This window comes from Scyliorhinus canicula, chromosome 8, assembly GCF_902713615.1.
Source record: "Scyliorhinus canicula chromosome 8, sScyCan1.1, whole genome shotgun sequence".
NCBI lineage: Eukaryota > Metazoa > Chordata > Chondrichthyes > Carcharhiniformes > Scyliorhinidae > Scyliorhinus > Scyliorhinus canicula.
Window position 1 is genome coordinate 124,913 of NC_052153.1, and position 17,517 is coordinate 142,429.

Here is a 17,517-nt window from a genome sequence, read left to right on the forward strand (position 1 = left end):
GTGGATGATCTCCCATTTGCCAGTTTTCTCCTTCCAATGCCTTATTTTAAACTTCCATTTACACTGCTTGCCTATATTTGTGTTTCTTGGCAAATTTAGATGTTGCCTTCTATCCATCCAATCATCTAAATTATTAATAAATGCAGTAAATAGCTGAGGCATCTACATAGATCCTTCAGACACCACTCTTCCTACCCTGCTAGAGTATCTGCCCAATATCTCTTCCTGCTGCTCACCCAGTTTCCTAATCAGATCAACAATTTGTCTTCTATTCCATGAACTTCAGCTCTCTTTTGAGGGACTGCAGTATAATCTATAAAAGAGATATAATCTACATATTTTCCTGTTTGCCATTTTAGTCACACCGTCAAAGTATTCAGACTTGTCAAGCATGCCTTGCATTGTAAAACCGTGCTTGCTGTCTGATCAACTGAAAATTAAGATGTTTAGTCACGCTATCCCTACGGATATAGTGAGGTTAGTTATATATTCAAATTTGTTTTCTTTAAACGGCAGATCAGTGCGAAATAATCCTGAGCTAGTTGAACTTGTCAAATATGTATCAATTATTCCAGCAGAGAATATTTAACCTATTTTTGTTAAAAAGTTCATTGTTATCAAAGCTTTTGTATTAGAGTCCTTTGTCAATCAGTATAAAAATACATTCAATCATTCAAGGGATAGGCTTGTTTTGGTTCAAACTATAGAGGCAAGTGTTTGCTCCTGAATATATCACTTGTAAAAGGTGAATTTCTATTCTTTTCTCAGTTAGTTCATGTATTTTGTGCTGGCTGCTAGCATTGGTGGAAATTCCTGGTACCTATTTAGTAAGTCGGTGACTATTGTTCTCTCTTTTCCGAGGAAAATGGTGTATAAACATGTTGGCAAATCGGAGGTCAAATTGAAGCCAAACAGTTGGTCCTTTTAATTCATTACCCATGCTAGGCTCACTTAGTTCATTCCTTGAGCAGCCTAGCTCATTGGGAACTATTATATTTATTGCTGCTGGCTGATATTGTTTCCACAAATCCAGTAACTTGAATCCCAGTAACTATAAGCAAATGCTTTAATTAGCATGAAAACCCAAGTTCACTAGCACCAGGAAACAGATATTCAGGTGCTGTTAATTTGTGTAGCATCAGTAGATTATTCTTCGGTCCATATTTGGAGATCTTTAACTCTTGGCTAGTCAACATTCAAACCACATTATTGAAGTACAACCTGACTCTCCCTCAGAACAGTACGTCTGCCTCTCCCTCAGAGCAATATACACATGAGAATTAGCCTCTTGTTTGGTTTCGAAACAAACTTAATGGTTCCTGTGTGTCAGGTATGCAGTTGACCAAGTTGGTTAAATCTGGCATATTTACCTGTAGAATTCCTTTATCAGGAGAGCAGCTTTTTGGTAATACGTTATTGGTGCTCAAGTGTCCATTATCCACAATGGCCCTTTTCACCAACTTGCTATTCCTGAGTCCACACACCCTTTATTGGTGAAAGTAAAGTCGCCATAGTCCCAGATGACCACAAGCTGCTTACCCCTGAGGTGGAGAACTGACTGGTGGTGAGGGTCATGAGAAGGCAGGGCCTTTATTAGGATGTCTTAATTCTACCCCACGTAGAAGCACCTCAAATAATTTTTGAAAATCCATGTGCACTGCATCCACTGTCTTTCCTCATCAAAACACTCCTTGCTTTTTAAGAAGCGCTAAATTTGTCACTCTCCTTGCCACTTCATCCAGCTATCCTTAATTAACCCTTGACTAGGTGAGGAATTTTATCAATATTGTAGCCTCAATAAGATATTGCTATTTTTGATTTGAGGCTGATTGGTCTGTTGTAGCTACCTGGAATCGCTCTTTTTGAGCAATGATCTTTCATTGGCAGTGACCAATCCTCTGACATAACTTCCAGTTTAAGCACATTTAAAGACTGGCATGGGTCTCATTTCCTGGATTTTTAGGATGGGTGCAATTTCAGCTATGCTAACATTTCCATGTCTCAAGTTCTACCGATTTTATAGTTATCCACCTTGTGTCAGTATACTCACCATCAATGATCCAGTGAAATTTATTTCAAATTACCAATACATATTGCATTCTTTTGATCTGAGTGGCAGAAATGTGTCCTTTACTCTGAAATTTTCTAACGCTATCCTTTTCATAGACACTGAAATAATTTGTAACCTGCAGTGTTAGAGCTTGTTTTTTAATAAATATTCTTCATTGTATACATATCTAATTAACCTAACTTTGCTTAATTTTACAATACCTTTCAAAGAATTGTTCTCATTCTTCTTCTTTGAATGTTGTGCAACATGGAAATTAGAAGCTTGCCTATCCACAGTCAAGTTAATTAAGTTCCCCAACTCACCCCTCATACCTTTGTAGTTTCCCTCATACCTTTGTAGTTCCTATGTTCAAATTTGGGACCCCAGTTTTAAGATCAGACTTTTTCAGTTTTATCATGTTATGGTCGCTGTTTCCTAAAGGACCCCACACAACAAGATTATTAATTAACCCCTTCTCATTGCACAATATCAAATCTCTGATAGCCTGTTCCCTTGTTGGTTCCTTGACGTATTCGTCTAAAAAAAATATTTCAACAGGTTCCATCTGCCACAATATTGTTGCTAATTTGGTTTGCCCAATCTATATGTAGATTAAAGTCACCCTGATTGCTATAACACCCTTGTTACGTGCATCTCTAATTTCATGCTTCATGCCATCCTCTATCTTACCACTATTCTTTGGAAACCCCTTGACAACTTCCACTAATGTTTTCTTTTCACCTTTCTTCCTCTCTCTCTCTTTCTCTCTCTCTTTCTTTCTCTCTCTTCTCTTTCTTTCTTTCTCTCTCTCTCTTTCTTTCTCTCTCTCTCTCTCTCTCTCTTTCTCTCTCTCTCTCGCGCTCTCGCGCTCTCGCGCTCTCGCGCTCTCGCGCTCTCTCGCTCTCTCGCTCTCTCGCTCTCTCGCTCTCTCGCTCTCTCGCTCTCTCGCTCTCTCGCTCTCTCGCTCTCTCGCTCTCTCGCTCTCTCGCTCTCTCGCTCTCTCGCTCTCTCTCTCACTCTCTCTCCCCCGCCGGCCCTTGCATTTCCCAGAGAAACCACCTCTCCCAACACCAAACGGAAAACCTGTTGGGGAGGAAGATGGAATTAGCTGCAGACATTGCTGCACACCTGGTCATCCTGCACACTGGAAATGTCCCTGGCTTCCCATATCGTGCCAGAGGATGCGTTCCACATGTCAGAGCTGCCTGCCACGATTTACTGTTAAATGAGACCCTTTGCTTTAACTTCCTCTAACTAGTAGAGTTGACGTGGGAGACCTGGTGGATGTGGTTTATTTAGATTTGACAAGGTCTCACATAGCAGATTGCTATGTGAGGAGAATGCAGAGATGCTTCAGCGAGATTTGGACAGGCTGAGTGAATGGGCAGATGCGTGGAGGATGCAGTATAATGTGGATATCCACTTCAGTAGCAAAAATAGGAAGGCAGATTATTATTTGAATGGGTGTAAATTGAGAGAGGTGGATACTTGGCAAGACTTTGGTGTCCTCGTGCATCAGTCACTGAAAGTAAGTGCACAGGTACAGCAGGCAGTAAAGAAGGCAAATGGTATGTTGGGCCTCATAGCAAGAGGATTGAGTATGGGAATAGGGATTTTTTACTGCAGTTGTATAGGGCATTGGTGAGGCCACACTGGAGTATTGTGTGCAGTTTTGTTGTCCTTATCCGAGGAAGGATTTTCGTGTTAAGGAGGGAGTTCAGCGAAGGTTCACCAGGCTGATTCCTTGGATGGCGGGACTGTCATATGAGGAAAGACTAAATTGGTTAGGATTATATTCATTGGAGTTTAGCAGACTGAGAGGAGATCTCATAAAAATCTTATAAAATTCTAACAGGATTAGACGAGATAGATTCAGAAAGAATGTCCCCGAGGGTGGGGGAGTCCAGAACGAGGGGTCATGGTTTAAGGATAAAGGATAAACTTGTTAGGACTGAGACGAGGAGAAATTTCTTCACCCAGAGAGTGGTGAATCTGTGGAAGTCACTACCACAAAGTATTTGAAGCTAAAATGTGTAATTTCAAGAAGGAATTAGATTTTGCTCTTGGGGTTAAAGGGATTGAGGGATATGGGAGGAAGGTGGAATTGGTATTGAACTTAATGATCAGCCATGATGATGAATGGCGGAGCAGGCTCGAAGGGCCAAATGGCTGCCTCCTGCTTCTATTTTCTATATGTTTCTGTCTGTTTCCTTTGGTTTGGGGTCTGTTAAAGACGATAGAAATACTCACCCAGGCTGCCGCTCTTCTTTCTGGGGAAAGGATCACCTGGTCCCTTGTCACCAAACTCCAACTGCAGTCCAAAGATACTTCAGTGCAGGCAGCAGCTGCACTTTATAATGTTGACTTTTATACTCCTCTGAAACTAGCCTCTGTTTTAATAAAAAAAAAAAAAATTTTTTTAGAGTACCCAATTAATTTTTTTCCAATTAAGGGGTAATTTAGTGTGGCCAATTCACCTACCCTGCACATCTTTGGGTTGTGAGGGCGAAACCCATGCAAACATGGGGAGAATGTGCAAACTCCACACAGGCAGTGACCCAGAGCCAGGTTCGAACCTGGGACCCTCAGTGCCGTGAGGCAGCAGTGCTAACCACTGTGCCGCCGTGCTGCCCTGTCTAGCCTCTGTTTAAGCTTGTTATATAATTAACTAGTTACAGCTGCAAGCAGCATCTGTATCAGCCCTGTTCCAGCACAGTGGTGAGCATCTGGAATGAGCTGCCAGAGGCAGTGGTAGAGGTGGGTACAATTTTTTCCTTTAACAAAAGTTAAGACCGTTACATGGGTGAGGTGGGTATAGAGGGATATGGGCCAAATGCGGGCAAGTGCGACTAGCTTAGTGAACTGGGTGGCATGGGCAAGCTGGGCCGAAGGGCCTGTTTCTATGACTCCTCCAATCCATATCGCAACTTTTAATGCTAAATGTTTTTATATTGTTACATTTCCACGGATGATGTCCCACCACTCACAACTCCCAATATTCTTGTTTGAACATTGGTACTAACTCCACAAATTAATGAAGTTAACAGCAAAAGACCCAGATGTGTGAAGCTGACTCATCCTTGTTTCAGTTCATCACAGTTTATTTCCATTTGTGTTCATCTTTTAATCCTCTGCCTTTGAAAGCCTCCATGACTTCAACATTCTATTGATTAACCTCCTGGGTACTCGTGCCTTTATGGCAACCAATCCATATTATCTGTATCTATCAATCCTATTTTGACCTCCATTGGCTTCCAGAGGTTGCATTTTTGAAATTCTAATTATAAATCCTTCCGATGCATTGACCATCCAGTTTCCTTTTGCGCACTCCACTTTTCTGACTCTTGTTTTTCTCCTTCCACCATTATTTGCAGTCTTCAGTCATCTTAGTTTCACACTAATGTTTCCTTAAATCTTTCCATTTTATCCCATCTCTACTTTCAAAAGCTACTTTTGGGTAATCTGCCCCGACGACTCTTCCTCCCTCTCCCACACCCTCACTTTGATACAAACTCTTTCCTAAGCGTTGCACCTTTGGGTATTTCCAATTTGAAAAGTAATGCTTGCCTAATTCCGTCAAGTCTATTTGCCGGTGACTTTCTTGTTCTTTTCACTTTGTCTTTTATTCATATGGCTGGGGAAGCAGTCTAGTTTGAAATTATGATTAACAATCCAGTCAGTGACTTCTGCTGCCACATTGCAAATGGTTATGATGCCACCAGAAATGGATCTGAACTATGTACTTGTGGGTTTGACAGTGGGCACATATAATCTGTCTATAGTATTCACGTCAACTGAAAAGAATTACCATTCTACATTTACTGTTTTGGATTACAAGAGCATTTTGAGCCAAGCAATACTTTTGATCCATGTTTCCCAAGACTCAAAGTTGCATCGTATTGGAAGGAATGATAAATGGCAAATTGGGAGCTGCACAGAAATTACTTGGGTTCAGTTCACTTGATTTTTGTGGTGATTTTTTTCTTTTGTTCAGAGGCTTGGTTGTATTTGTACAAAGACAATAAAAGGTTAGCCTGTAGATACAGCAAGCTATTAGGAAGGTAAATGGCACTTGTTGATGGAAAGCTGGAATACAACAAAAAAGTCTCACTATAATTATGAAGAACTTTAATGAGACCACATCTGAAGTGCGGTGCACAGCTTTGTTCTCCAGATTGAAGGACCGATGAATACTTAAATTCAAACATGCAATTTATCCCGTGCAAGATATTATGTCCTACATAAATCAGATGGTCCACTGTGTTGCTTCCTCCAGAATATCCATTCTATGAACAGTGGAGCACTTCTCTTCAGTGTTGCTCCAGATTGAGGCAAGGTCCATGAGGAAATTGAGTATGCTGCTAATAGTCCATTTGGTGAACTATTTATGACACCGATGCAAACTAGTCTACTTTGGGCAGCACGGTAGCATGGTGGTTAGCATAAATGCTTTACAGCTCCAGGGTCCCAGGTTCGATTCCCGGCTGGGTCACTGTCTGTGTGGCGTCTGCACGTCCTCCCCGTGTGTGCGTGGGTTTCCTCCGGGTGCTCCGGTTTCCTCCCACAGTCCAAAGATGTGCGGGTTAGGTGGATTGGCCATGTTAAATTGCCCGTAGTGTCCTAAAAAGTAAGGTTAAGGGTGGGGGGGTTGTTGGGTTACGGGTATAGGGTGGATATGTGGGTTTGGGTAGGGTGATCATTGCTCGGCACAACATCGAGGGCTGAAGGGCCTGTTCTGTGCTGTACTGTTCTATGTTCTAGTCCATGCAATTCAGTACTTTCATCAAGTTCTAATGCATTTACTTCAAATTGGTCTACCTAATAACTGATCTGTAAGCACATGTTTTACAACTTCACTGCTAATGGTGGTGATGCTTGATTCTTGCTCAAACTGCTTTTTCTATATCCATATTTGTTTTAATTATTTATCTCTTTTACTTTTCAGATGAGTCTGAAAGTTCTACTGATTGGGAAAGATTCTCTACTGACGTGGGACAGTTAATAACGTTCTAGTGGTCCAAATGTTGCAAGAACACCATAATTTAGGAGCAGGAATAGACTGTATGGATCCCAAGGCCTTGCTCTGTTATTGCAAATGGTCCCGGCTCATCATTTTCCTGCCTGCTTCCATTTCCCTGGATTATCCCAACCCACTGGAATAGGCTGTTCCAACGATTCACCACCCTCTGACAAGACATTTCTATTCATTGTGGTTGTAAATGATTGATCCCCATGGTCTGAGATGCTGCTCCTGTATTCTGCATTCCCACCTATGTCTACCCTGTGAAGCCCCGTCATAATCTAGTGTGTTTCAAATAAATCAATTCTCGTAACTCCAGAGAGTATAGGCCAAATTTACTTGGGCTCACGTCATAGGACAACCTTGCCATCCCAAGTACCAGTCTATTGAAGCTTTGCTATACTCCTTATGCTTCAGATATGGAGACTAAAGCTGTGGATGATACTTCAGATGTGGTCTCGCCAAAGAAGCTGTTTATAACAATGGTAATGAGGCTATTTGCGCTCCTAATAGCTTGCAGGTTCAGCAAGAAAACTTCTTGTCTTTGTATGAGGACAAAGTCTCTTGAGCTTATTTTCTTAAATCACGCCTGTTCTAAATCTACTTTATTATTTCTAAAGTGAGTAACCTCTTTCACCACATTAAAGCTCCATCTGCTATTTTTTTGCCCATGACTTAACCTGTCTATCTCTTTGCGGCCTCTATGTTCTTCCTTTTCATAAAGCCATATTGACCGTCTGGATTCCGAAGGCTTCCTTAATAGATTCCAACATTTTCTTGAGGTTGATGTCAGGCTAGCTGGTCTGTACTTCCCTGATTTTTCTCTCTTCCCCTTTCTTGAATAGTGACCTTCGATCCATTCAGAATGAGAATTTTTGTAAAATCCCTAACCAGTTACTCGCTAACTCTACAGTTACCTTTTTGAGGTTGAGCACTAGTCTATTACCTTTGGTACCTGGAATCCAAACCATCCCAGGCTGTTGGCGTGAAAAGGAAATATTTGGGCAGTTTGAATGGCACTCTAGTTTGAATGGGCTTATCTAGATGACCTGGAGGTAGTGCAACAAAGTTTTACTCTGCATCTGGCAATCCATCACCTGACCCTGAGCAGTTTTGGATGGCTGGATACCGGAAATAAAAAATAGTTCTGTTTGCCAGCAACTGGTGCTTATCTTGATCAAAACAAAATTTGAACTTCGTTCATGCACTGATTATTGTACATTTAATTTATGCAAGAATCGCCTGAATTGTTTTGTTTGCAGCTGTAAACTTGTACATTAGATGGCACAATATCATTTTTACCTCTTGCTCTGGTTCTGATTGGTCAAGAACAATGGAATGTGGAATGGGTGTATCTAAGATTAAATTTTGTCTTTGCTTCCCATCCAGTTCAAATAAGTGTGTACAGATGGACTGCCATCACGGATAGACTACCATTTTAGTATTTGTTGAATTGTCTTTGAAATGTCACAAGGTATTTGGTAGTTTGGGGTACAGACATTTTCTGGGAGCAGAATGTAGACCACTAATTTCCTGTTGTAAACGGCCTATTGCTTTCCTGGACATGCTAAACACTGACATTTAATGTAAAAGTTGAAAATGTGTTCTTGGTAATGCCAACTTTCACATTGAGAGATCTTTAAATTCTTTGGGGGCGAATCCCAATCAATTTGTCACATTTTGTATTGGTCCCTACTTCCTTCACTATTTTGTGACTAATATTTTGTATTTGAAATTAATAAATAAGTGTATAAATTAATTGCATTATTTACTGTAGCTGGGCTGTCTTGGTTTTGTAAAGCCACCTGTACAGAAGGCTTTGTCTCAATTCATAGTTGATGGCTTGAGCCTTGTGAATGTTGGATTTTCTTGGCTGCAACAAAATGGAGTATTCTTTCAAACATCAAATTGGTAGATAATTTTTGAACAATACCCCAATCTAATGCTGTAAATATTACAGACATCTTTCCATTGCTCTAGTAACACAGACATGATCTGCAATTTATGTAAATTGATGAGCCCTTTAATATATAATATAAAATCAGTTAAGTTGTGCAAACTTGAATTAAGGATGCTGAACAAGTAGGGTGAATAAACGTGATCTAATATGAAGAAGTAATAACATTTCTAAATTCCTGCAGAAAGCAACCAGAAGGGATTTATTGAAAGGAGTAAAAGAAAATGTAGCGGAGATAAAATCAAATTACTGCGGATTTACCTCCGTCACGAGGCTCTCAACTGACCGACCCATCTCCCGCACCTCTGCCCTCACCCCTCCCAGAACCAGGATAGGGTTGCCTTTGTCCACCCGCCAGCCTCCACATTCAAAGGATCATCCTCTGCCAGTTCCACCCACTCCAGCACGATTCCGCCACCAAGCACATCTCACTCCCTCTGTCAGCATTTCACAGGGTCGTTCTTTCCGGAATACCCTGCACTCTTCCATCACCCCAAACACCTCTCTCTTTCCACGGCACCTTCCCATGCAATCACAGAAGTTGTAACACCTGCCCCTTTACCACCTCCATGCTTGCCAGCACAGGCCCTAAATGCTCTTTTCAAGTGAGGCAGTGCTTCATGTGCACCTCCTTCAGTCTGGTCTATTGCATTTGCTGCTCCCAATGCGGTCTGCTCTACATTGGAGACTAAATGCAGACCTTGTCGCCATTCCAATTCACCCTTCTGCTCTCGTCCACATATGTCTGTCCTTGGCCTGCTGCAATGTTCCAGTGAAGCCCAGTGCAAACTGGAGGAACAGCACCTCCTCTTCCGATTAGGCACGTTACAGCCTTTAGGCACATTACGGCCTTCCGGACTTGACATTGAGTTCAACAACTTCAGACTGTGAACTCTCCTTCAATTACCTCTGTTTTATGAACCCTTTATCCAGCTTTAGCAGACACACTGCCTGTATGTATCTTAAATCAGGGTTTTTAAACAACATTACTGCAACAAATATAAATCTGATATGTAACAATTTCCTACATTCGTCACAACCAGTGAGTCTGGAGATGAGAATTGATACTTGGTGTAGGTAGGTGATTTATAAGCTCATTTCAGGGTTGAATATGGCACCAAGGTTGCAAACAGTCAGAGATGGTTGTTAGGGAGACGGATGGAGTTCGTGGTTAGGGAAGAGAATTTGTTGCACAACCTGAAGTCAACTTAATATTTAATTGGAAGAACATTCTCTTCATGGACTGCATAGCCAACCTGCATTCTGATAATTTGGAGACAATGGAGAGAGGGGATGGGGTGTTTTTGAACCACACCAGCAAGAGACAGCACAAAGGTGTCTCTTGGGGCAGCAGGGTAGCATGGTGGTTAGCATAAATGCTTCACAGCTCCAGGGTCCCAGGTTTGATTCCCGGCTGGGTCACTGTCTGTGTGGAGTCTGCACGTCCTCCCCCTGTGTGCGTGGGTTTCCTCCGGGTGCTCCGGTTTCCTCCCACAGTCCAAAGATGTGCGGGTTAGGTGGATTGGCCATGCTAAATTGCCCGTAGTGTCCTAAAAAAGTAAGGTTAATGGGGGGGTTGTTGGGTTACGGGTATAGGGTGGATACGTGGGTTTGAGTAGGGTGATCATGGCTCGGCACAACATTGAGGGCCGAAGGGCCTGTTCTGTACTGTTCTATGGTTCTAAAGATGAGAAATAGGGATGTCAAAGGAAAGATCCTGGAGGACATCAGAAGTAACTGCAGGAACAGAAAGTGAAACCATTGCAGTTGATTCTCAATTAGATAATTGAGAACATTACAATGAGAGAACTACAATTAGATAACATTTACATAAAATATATCAATAATAACATTGTACACCACCAGTTAAATACAAGTTTGATTCTGCAACGTTTTTTCAGGATGTAGCAATAGTTCATCCATAGTTTTCCTGAGTTAATGGTGGCTGATTTCTTGAACCATCAATCCTTTTCCCGATGAGTGGAATGTTATTGCTGATATTTTAATAGAATTAGCAGCATAAAAAAACATGCCATTGTGTTTAGGCATAGTGAGAGTCCGCTCCCATCCTGTTCCTGTCTCTCTCATGGCCCCTTACCTAACTTTCCCTTCAATGCACTATGCTCGTGCCTCAACCGCTCCATGTGGGAGTGAGTTCCACATTCGACTACTCTGGTGAATAAGATTCCTGCTTTCGTTGTGATTTATTACTCGGTAGCTTATTTATGATCCTTGCAGTGGAGACATTTTCTCTATACTGTCTGGTTTCTTTGTAATTTTAATGGCTATCCCTCATCCTTTTTCACTAGAAAAATGAGCTTTGGCAAATCCATCCTTTCCAGATAATTTTCACCTCTTAGTTCTGTATAATCCTTCAGTAAATGATCATTCATGGGATGTGGGCATCATTGGCTGGGCCAGCATAGTTGCCCTGAGAAAGTGGTGGTGAACTGCCTTGTACCACTGCAGCCTGCATAGTGAAGGTCCAAAGCACTGTTCCCATACCAGCCTCCCCGAACAGGTGGCGGAATGTGGTGACTAGGGGCTTTTCACAGTAACTTAATTTGAAGCCTACTTGTGACACGTGATTTTCATTTCACTTTTCGTCTGCGTGATGATGGTGCACCCAAAGCACTGTTAGCCTGTGTGGTGAAAATACACACAATATGTTTAGTCTGCGTGATGATGGTGCACCCAAAGAACTGCTCCCGTACCAACCTCCCCGAACAGGTGCCGGAATGTGACGACTAGGGACTTTTCACAGTAACCTCATTTGAAGCCTACTTGTGGCAATAAGCGATTTTCATTTCACTTTTAGTCTGCGTGATGAAGGTGCATACAAAGCACTGTTAGTCTGCATGGTGAAACTGCACACAGCACTGTTAGGAAGTACGTTTAAGGATTTTGAACTGTTGACAGTGGATATGTATTTATTAACATTAATTTGGCATTTTCACACCCATTCTTTGGTTCATTACTGTTGTATTGTGTTACACTCCTTTTTTATTTTGTTGTTCGAATCATAGTATTTACACTGTATAAGGAGGCCATTTGGCCCATCGAGTCTGCACTGGCTCTTGGAAAGAGCACCCTACTTACGCTCACTCCTCCACCCTATCACTGCAACCCAATAACCTCACATTTTGGAAACTAAGGGCAATTTATCATGACAATCCACCTAACCTACACATCTTTGAACTGTGGGAGGAAACCGGAGCACCCGCAGTAAACCCACACATGCTGGGAGAACGTGCAGACTCCGCACAGACTGTGACCCAAGCCGGGAATCGCCTGGGACCCTGGAGCTGTGAAGCAACTGTGCTAACCACAGTGCTACTGTGCTGTCCCATAAATGGCTGGTTATAGTTCAAAAGTTCATGATGGGAGCAGAATTAGGCCATTTGACCATCGAGTCTGCCCCGCCATTCGATCATGGCTGATCTCATCCTGCCTTAACTCCACCATCCTGCCCATTCTCCATAATCCTTCAGCCCATTACCAATTACAAATCTGTAAATTTACTCGTCCCAGCGTCCACCACACTCTGGGGTAGCGAATTCCACAGATTCACGACCCTTTGGGAGAAGTAGTTTCTCCTCGACTCGATTTTAAATTTGCTACCTTATTCTGAGTCTGTGACCTCTCATTCTAGAATGCCCCATAGGAGGAAGCATCTGCTCCACGTCTACTTTATCCATACCTTTTAGCACTTTGTATACCTCAATTTGATTTTCCCCTCATTCTTCTAAACTCGAGAGAGTATCGGCCTAAACTGTTAAATCTCTCGTCATAAGACAAATCCCTCATCTCTGGAATCGATTTAGTGAATCTCCTCTGAACTGCCTCCAATGCCACTACATCTTTCGTCAAATAAGGGGACCAAAACTGTGCCCAATACTCCAGATGCAGTCACATCAATGCCTTGTAGAGTTGATGTTTAATGTTGAGGTTAACAATCCATTCAATGTCTTTAGCTGATGTCGTATGAACGGTTGTGATGCCACTAGGAATGGATTTCTCAGGGTAAGAGAAAGTGTGTGGGTGATGTGTCTCGGATGGCCACAATCACACTTTGGGGCATTCCTCATGGTGTCCACATCTTCCCGGGCCCATCCTCAAGCTGTTGAGAGTTGTCTGAAGTATTATCATTTTGTAGGATGTGGAGCGTTTTCTAACCGGGACAATGGATTTTCAGATGAACCTGTGGGTTTATTTTTGAGGTCCTGTGTCAATGGGAGTGCTTTGTTAGCTGTTAGTTTTTGGGGGAGGGGATGCTTTACCTCCAGCCTTCAAGTTAAATATGTGCGAGCACAGGAAATCTTCCACCTGACCAGCTGTAGAAGAAATTTATGTCTAGTTCTGTGACCAGCCACTTAGCCGCAACCCAATGCTAAAATATCATTGATTGATCTCCCAGCGACACCTTCAGAATACCAGAGCGAAGGGCAAGACGAGCGACTCTCATATGGAAACTGGTGGGTGCCACCTGGGCAGCAGAGTCCATATTATACATTGTCCACTTGATACTCTACTGCTGCTTAATCTGGGCTGCACATAGATGGTACATATTCACCTTGGAGAAGAGTCATGAGGGTTATTTTGGGGATCTAGCACCTGTTTAAAAATTATACTCCAACCCACATTTGTTGTCATCTGCAAATGTGAATGGTGTTCTTCCTGCCCTGTTCAAATTATTGATGTAAATAAAGAACAAGTGGTCCCAACTCTCAACCTTATGGCATTTTACTTCCTGTCTTTACCAATCTGTGTAACTCCCTTCAACTACCAACAGCTTGCTGTCCATTCACCTGCTTGGTCCCTGACCCTACATTCTATCAATCGCACCCTGTGAATTGCACCTGGAGGGAGAGCAATGATAGAACCGTGTAATCCCTAGGCTATTTAGATGATTAAATGACTTAAATTCTGTTTTTTTTATTACACATGGTTTGGGATTTCGATTGCCACTTTGAGAACCACATTCTCCTTTTTTCACAGCTAATCTGGCCTTAATCTTAAAACAATTTAACACACTGGATAATATTAATAATCACTTATTGTCACAAATAGGCTTCAATTAAGTTAGTGAAAAGCCCCTAGTCATCACGTTCCGACGCCTGTTCGAGGAGGCTGGTACTGGAATTGAACCCGCTGCTGGCCTTGTTCTTCTATACCAGCTATTTAGCCCACTGTGCTAAATCAGCCCCAGATTCCAAGTTCCTTTGCTATTTAATGGTAAACATTTAAACTAAAAACTATCTGCTTTCCTGGACTGTAATTAAGTTTCATTCATCGTGTCCTATGTGGCACTACTCAGTAATCAAAGCTTGCGACTTGCCCCCATTGCGTGTTGCATTAAAATAAAACTTTGAAAATATACAATTTGGCTTTTCAAAAATTCAGTCTTTATCTGTATTTCTGGGAGGGGGGGAATCGTTGACATTTTTTTGTAGAGTTTTTTTGTTGGTTGAACTGATTTTACTGGGGAGCTGTTTGCATTGCACTGAAGGGGATTATGTTCATCCTGTGCAGAGGTGTTCCTGTTCCTGGGACGGACGGATTGCTTAGAAACCCACACGGATTTCTAACCAACACAACACAGCCGAGCAGAGCAGGGTTCTGACTCCTCTCCACACCATGAAGAGGAAATGTATTTGCGAGCTCTGCACCTGTGGGTATGTAGGTCAATCTTTAGTGCAAAGACTCTCCTTTGGTTTGATTCTGACGATAGAGGCTGCGGCTAAAATTAGACAAATTAATTAATTATATTTCAACGGTTATGGAGTGACTCACTCAGTTAATAAAGTAAATAAAACGGTGCAGCGTTTTTACTGTGCAAGTAAATTGAAGCAGATTAACCACTAATACTGAGGATTAATTTGCAACATCTATCTGGTGGGATTTTCCATTGGGAATTATCTGAATAAACCGGATGCCTCACTTTATAAAAACATAAATAGGTTCGAATGTTACATTAAATTGCAATGTGGGGGAAATGGTGTCATGACTCGATTTTAAATGTAATCTCCTAAATAACCAGCCTGGTTAATGAGGTCTGGGGAGTGCGAAATGTTAATGGATTCAGTGACCAGGAAACTATATAAAGGTAATGCTGTGCGCAATCTGTAACCATAGGAACGAGTGCCTATGTTCCTGCCGGCGAGTTTTATTTAGGATCAATATCACAAATGGAGCTAAAATTCCTAAATCACCGAGCTCGGGAGCAGTTCAATTCGCAATTGGATAATCCGAAATTATCCAAAAATGAAATGCCAGTCTTTATTTTTCATTATTGTCCAGCATGCCAACCGTCAGCAACGTGCAATCTGAACTGGAAGAAAAGCACATTGCTAAAATGTGGTATTTTCTGTTTTTAATTATCAACTGGGCAGCATGGTAGCATGGTGGTTAGCATAAATGCTTCACAGCTACAGGGTCCCAGGTTCGATTCCCGGCTGGGTCACTGTCTGTGCGGAGTCTGCACGTCCTCTCCGTGTGTGCGTGGGTTTCCTCCGGGTGCTCCGGTTTCCTCCCACAGTCCAAAGATGTGCGGGATAGGTGGATTGGCCATGCTAAATTGCCCATAGTGTCCTAAAAAAAGTAAGGTTATGGGGGGGGTTGTTGGGTTACGGGTATAGGGTGGATACGTGGGTTTGAGTAGGGTGATCATTGCTCGGCACAACATCGAGGGCCGAAGGGCCTGTTCTGTGCTGTACTGTTCTATGTTCTATAACTACAGCAAACGATCATTTAAACGTTATGGAAAGAAACATTTACGTGTATGCGTTATTGATTACCGAATTATTTGACAAGGTGCATATAAGTTTAATGAAACTTGATATATGTCGAGCAAAACACTGACCTTCCTCTTCAATGTTTTACAAATAATGTGATTAGGATTTTTTTTCCCCCCCAAGTACAAATTATTTTCTCCCTTTTTGCTATCCAAAACCTCTAACTATGAGAATTGGGTTAAAGTCCAACAGGTTTGTTTCAAACACGAGCTTTCGGAGCACTGCCCCTTCCTCACCTGAAAGTTAGTGTTTGAAACAAACCTGTTGGACTTTAACCTGGTGTTGTAAGACTTCTTACTGTGGTCACCCCAGTCCAACGCCAGCATCGCTACATCATGAGAATTGGGGAATTTTACTTGTAGCCTCATGTTTCTAGATGGCTTGAACCAGCAAACAGGTGTGTTACAGACCACTCGAGGAGCTAAACCTTGTGTATATTATAACCTGGAGCTGTGGCTAATTAGGAATTTCTCCGGCTCTTGCTGTGTGCTGGAAGGATTTGCAAGTTTGATGCTCCACCTGTCTGGCTGTATTATGAACCAGTCTTTCTGACCAGCAGGTCCTCTGGGTGGAACTTGAACCCAGCTTATCTGGTTCAGAGACAGGTACACAAGACCTGCACCACAAGGCCCCACCTAAACAACAACAGTGATACACTCGGAATTTCCTCCATTCTCCATTTTGAGAATGGAGCACAGCTGAAAATAAAAATTGTATAGATCGTTACAGTATTTTATAGATCGCTACAGGTTCAAAGAACTTTGCCATGGGATTTAAACAGCTTGAAACATAATTTGATGCCAAAAAAATAAATTTGCTGTACTTTTTAAGAGATGGAATTTTCTAGAATATCAACCCTTTTTCATTTTTCAAGCAGAGAAGAAATGTAATAGTTTATAATCTCCTGCTACACAGGAGGTGGCCATCCAGTCTAGCATCCATTTGAACCTCTCCTCTGATACTTTCTCCGAACCCTTTAGTTATCAACTGCTTCCACCCCCTTTCAGGCAGTGGACAAAATAACTTCTCCTCCCCAGGGTTTTTTTTAACCAATCATCTTAAATCTGTTATTGATTTTTCCATCACTGAAAACAGTTTTACCTTATTTATCAAAACCATTAATGGTTTTGAAAGCTTCTGCTAAATCTCTCCTCTGCTCGAAGGACATCCGTAGTAAAATTCTAGTACGTGCTTCTTCTCTTAAAAACTTGACCTGTGCTGTTCAGAGCTGATTTATAAATGTATACTTTATGCCTTTCTTAAACAGCCTTTTCAACATGTCCGGTCACCTTTGCGGAGACTGATACTAAAATATAAGTTGGATCATATCAATCATAACGAGTCCAATTGTCCTGTTTGTACAACTAGAGTTCTATTCTCTTGGGTTAAGGGGTGATTTGATTCAAGTTTAAGGTATTAAGCAGAATTGATAAGGTAGATAGAGATATTATTTCCATTGGTTGGAGAGTTTAGGATAAGAGGACACAATTTTTAAATTTATTTACACAATGAGCCAGACCTTGAATGAAATTAACTCTTCCATAAAATTGTAATTGAAGCTAGATCAATTAAATTTTAAATCTATTGATAGGGCTTTTGAGGAAAAAGCAGGGACATGGGATTGGGTTGCCCATGATCTAATTGGGGAACAAACTTTAAGGGATAAATGAGTTGGGGTGCAGCAATCCAATGGCCG

General features: G+C 41.8%; 2 protein-coding genes across 3 annotated transcripts in view; both read left to right on the forward strand.

Annotated features, from left to right (window-relative positions):
• The window catches only part of haus6 (HAUS augmin-like complex, subunit 6), a 49,762-nt gene extending 40,933 nt beyond the window's left edge, over nucleotides 1–8,829 (forward strand). For both annotated transcript variants that reach the window (XM_038803985.1, XM_038803984.1), the window contains exon 15: nucleotides 6,996–8,829. In XM_038803985.1, coding sequence (XP_038659913.1) covers nucleotides 6,996–7,063 — 68 coding nt within the window. In that variant the 3' untranslated portion in view covers nucleotides 7,064–8,829. The remainder of the gene's footprint in view (nucleotides 1–6,995) is intronic.
• A 5,721-nt stretch (nucleotides 8,830–14,550) lies between these two features.
• Nucleotides 14,551–17,517, forward strand: part of LOC119970045 (stabilizer of axonemal microtubules 2-like) — a 67,792-nt gene continuing 64,825 nt past the window's right edge. Inside the window, exon 1 of the mRNA XM_038803987.1 lies at nucleotides 14,551–14,702. Within this exon, the coding sequence (XP_038659915.1) occupies nucleotides 14,665–14,702 (38 nt within the window). The 5' untranslated portion in view covers nucleotides 14,551–14,664. The remainder of the gene's footprint in view (nucleotides 14,703–17,517) is intronic.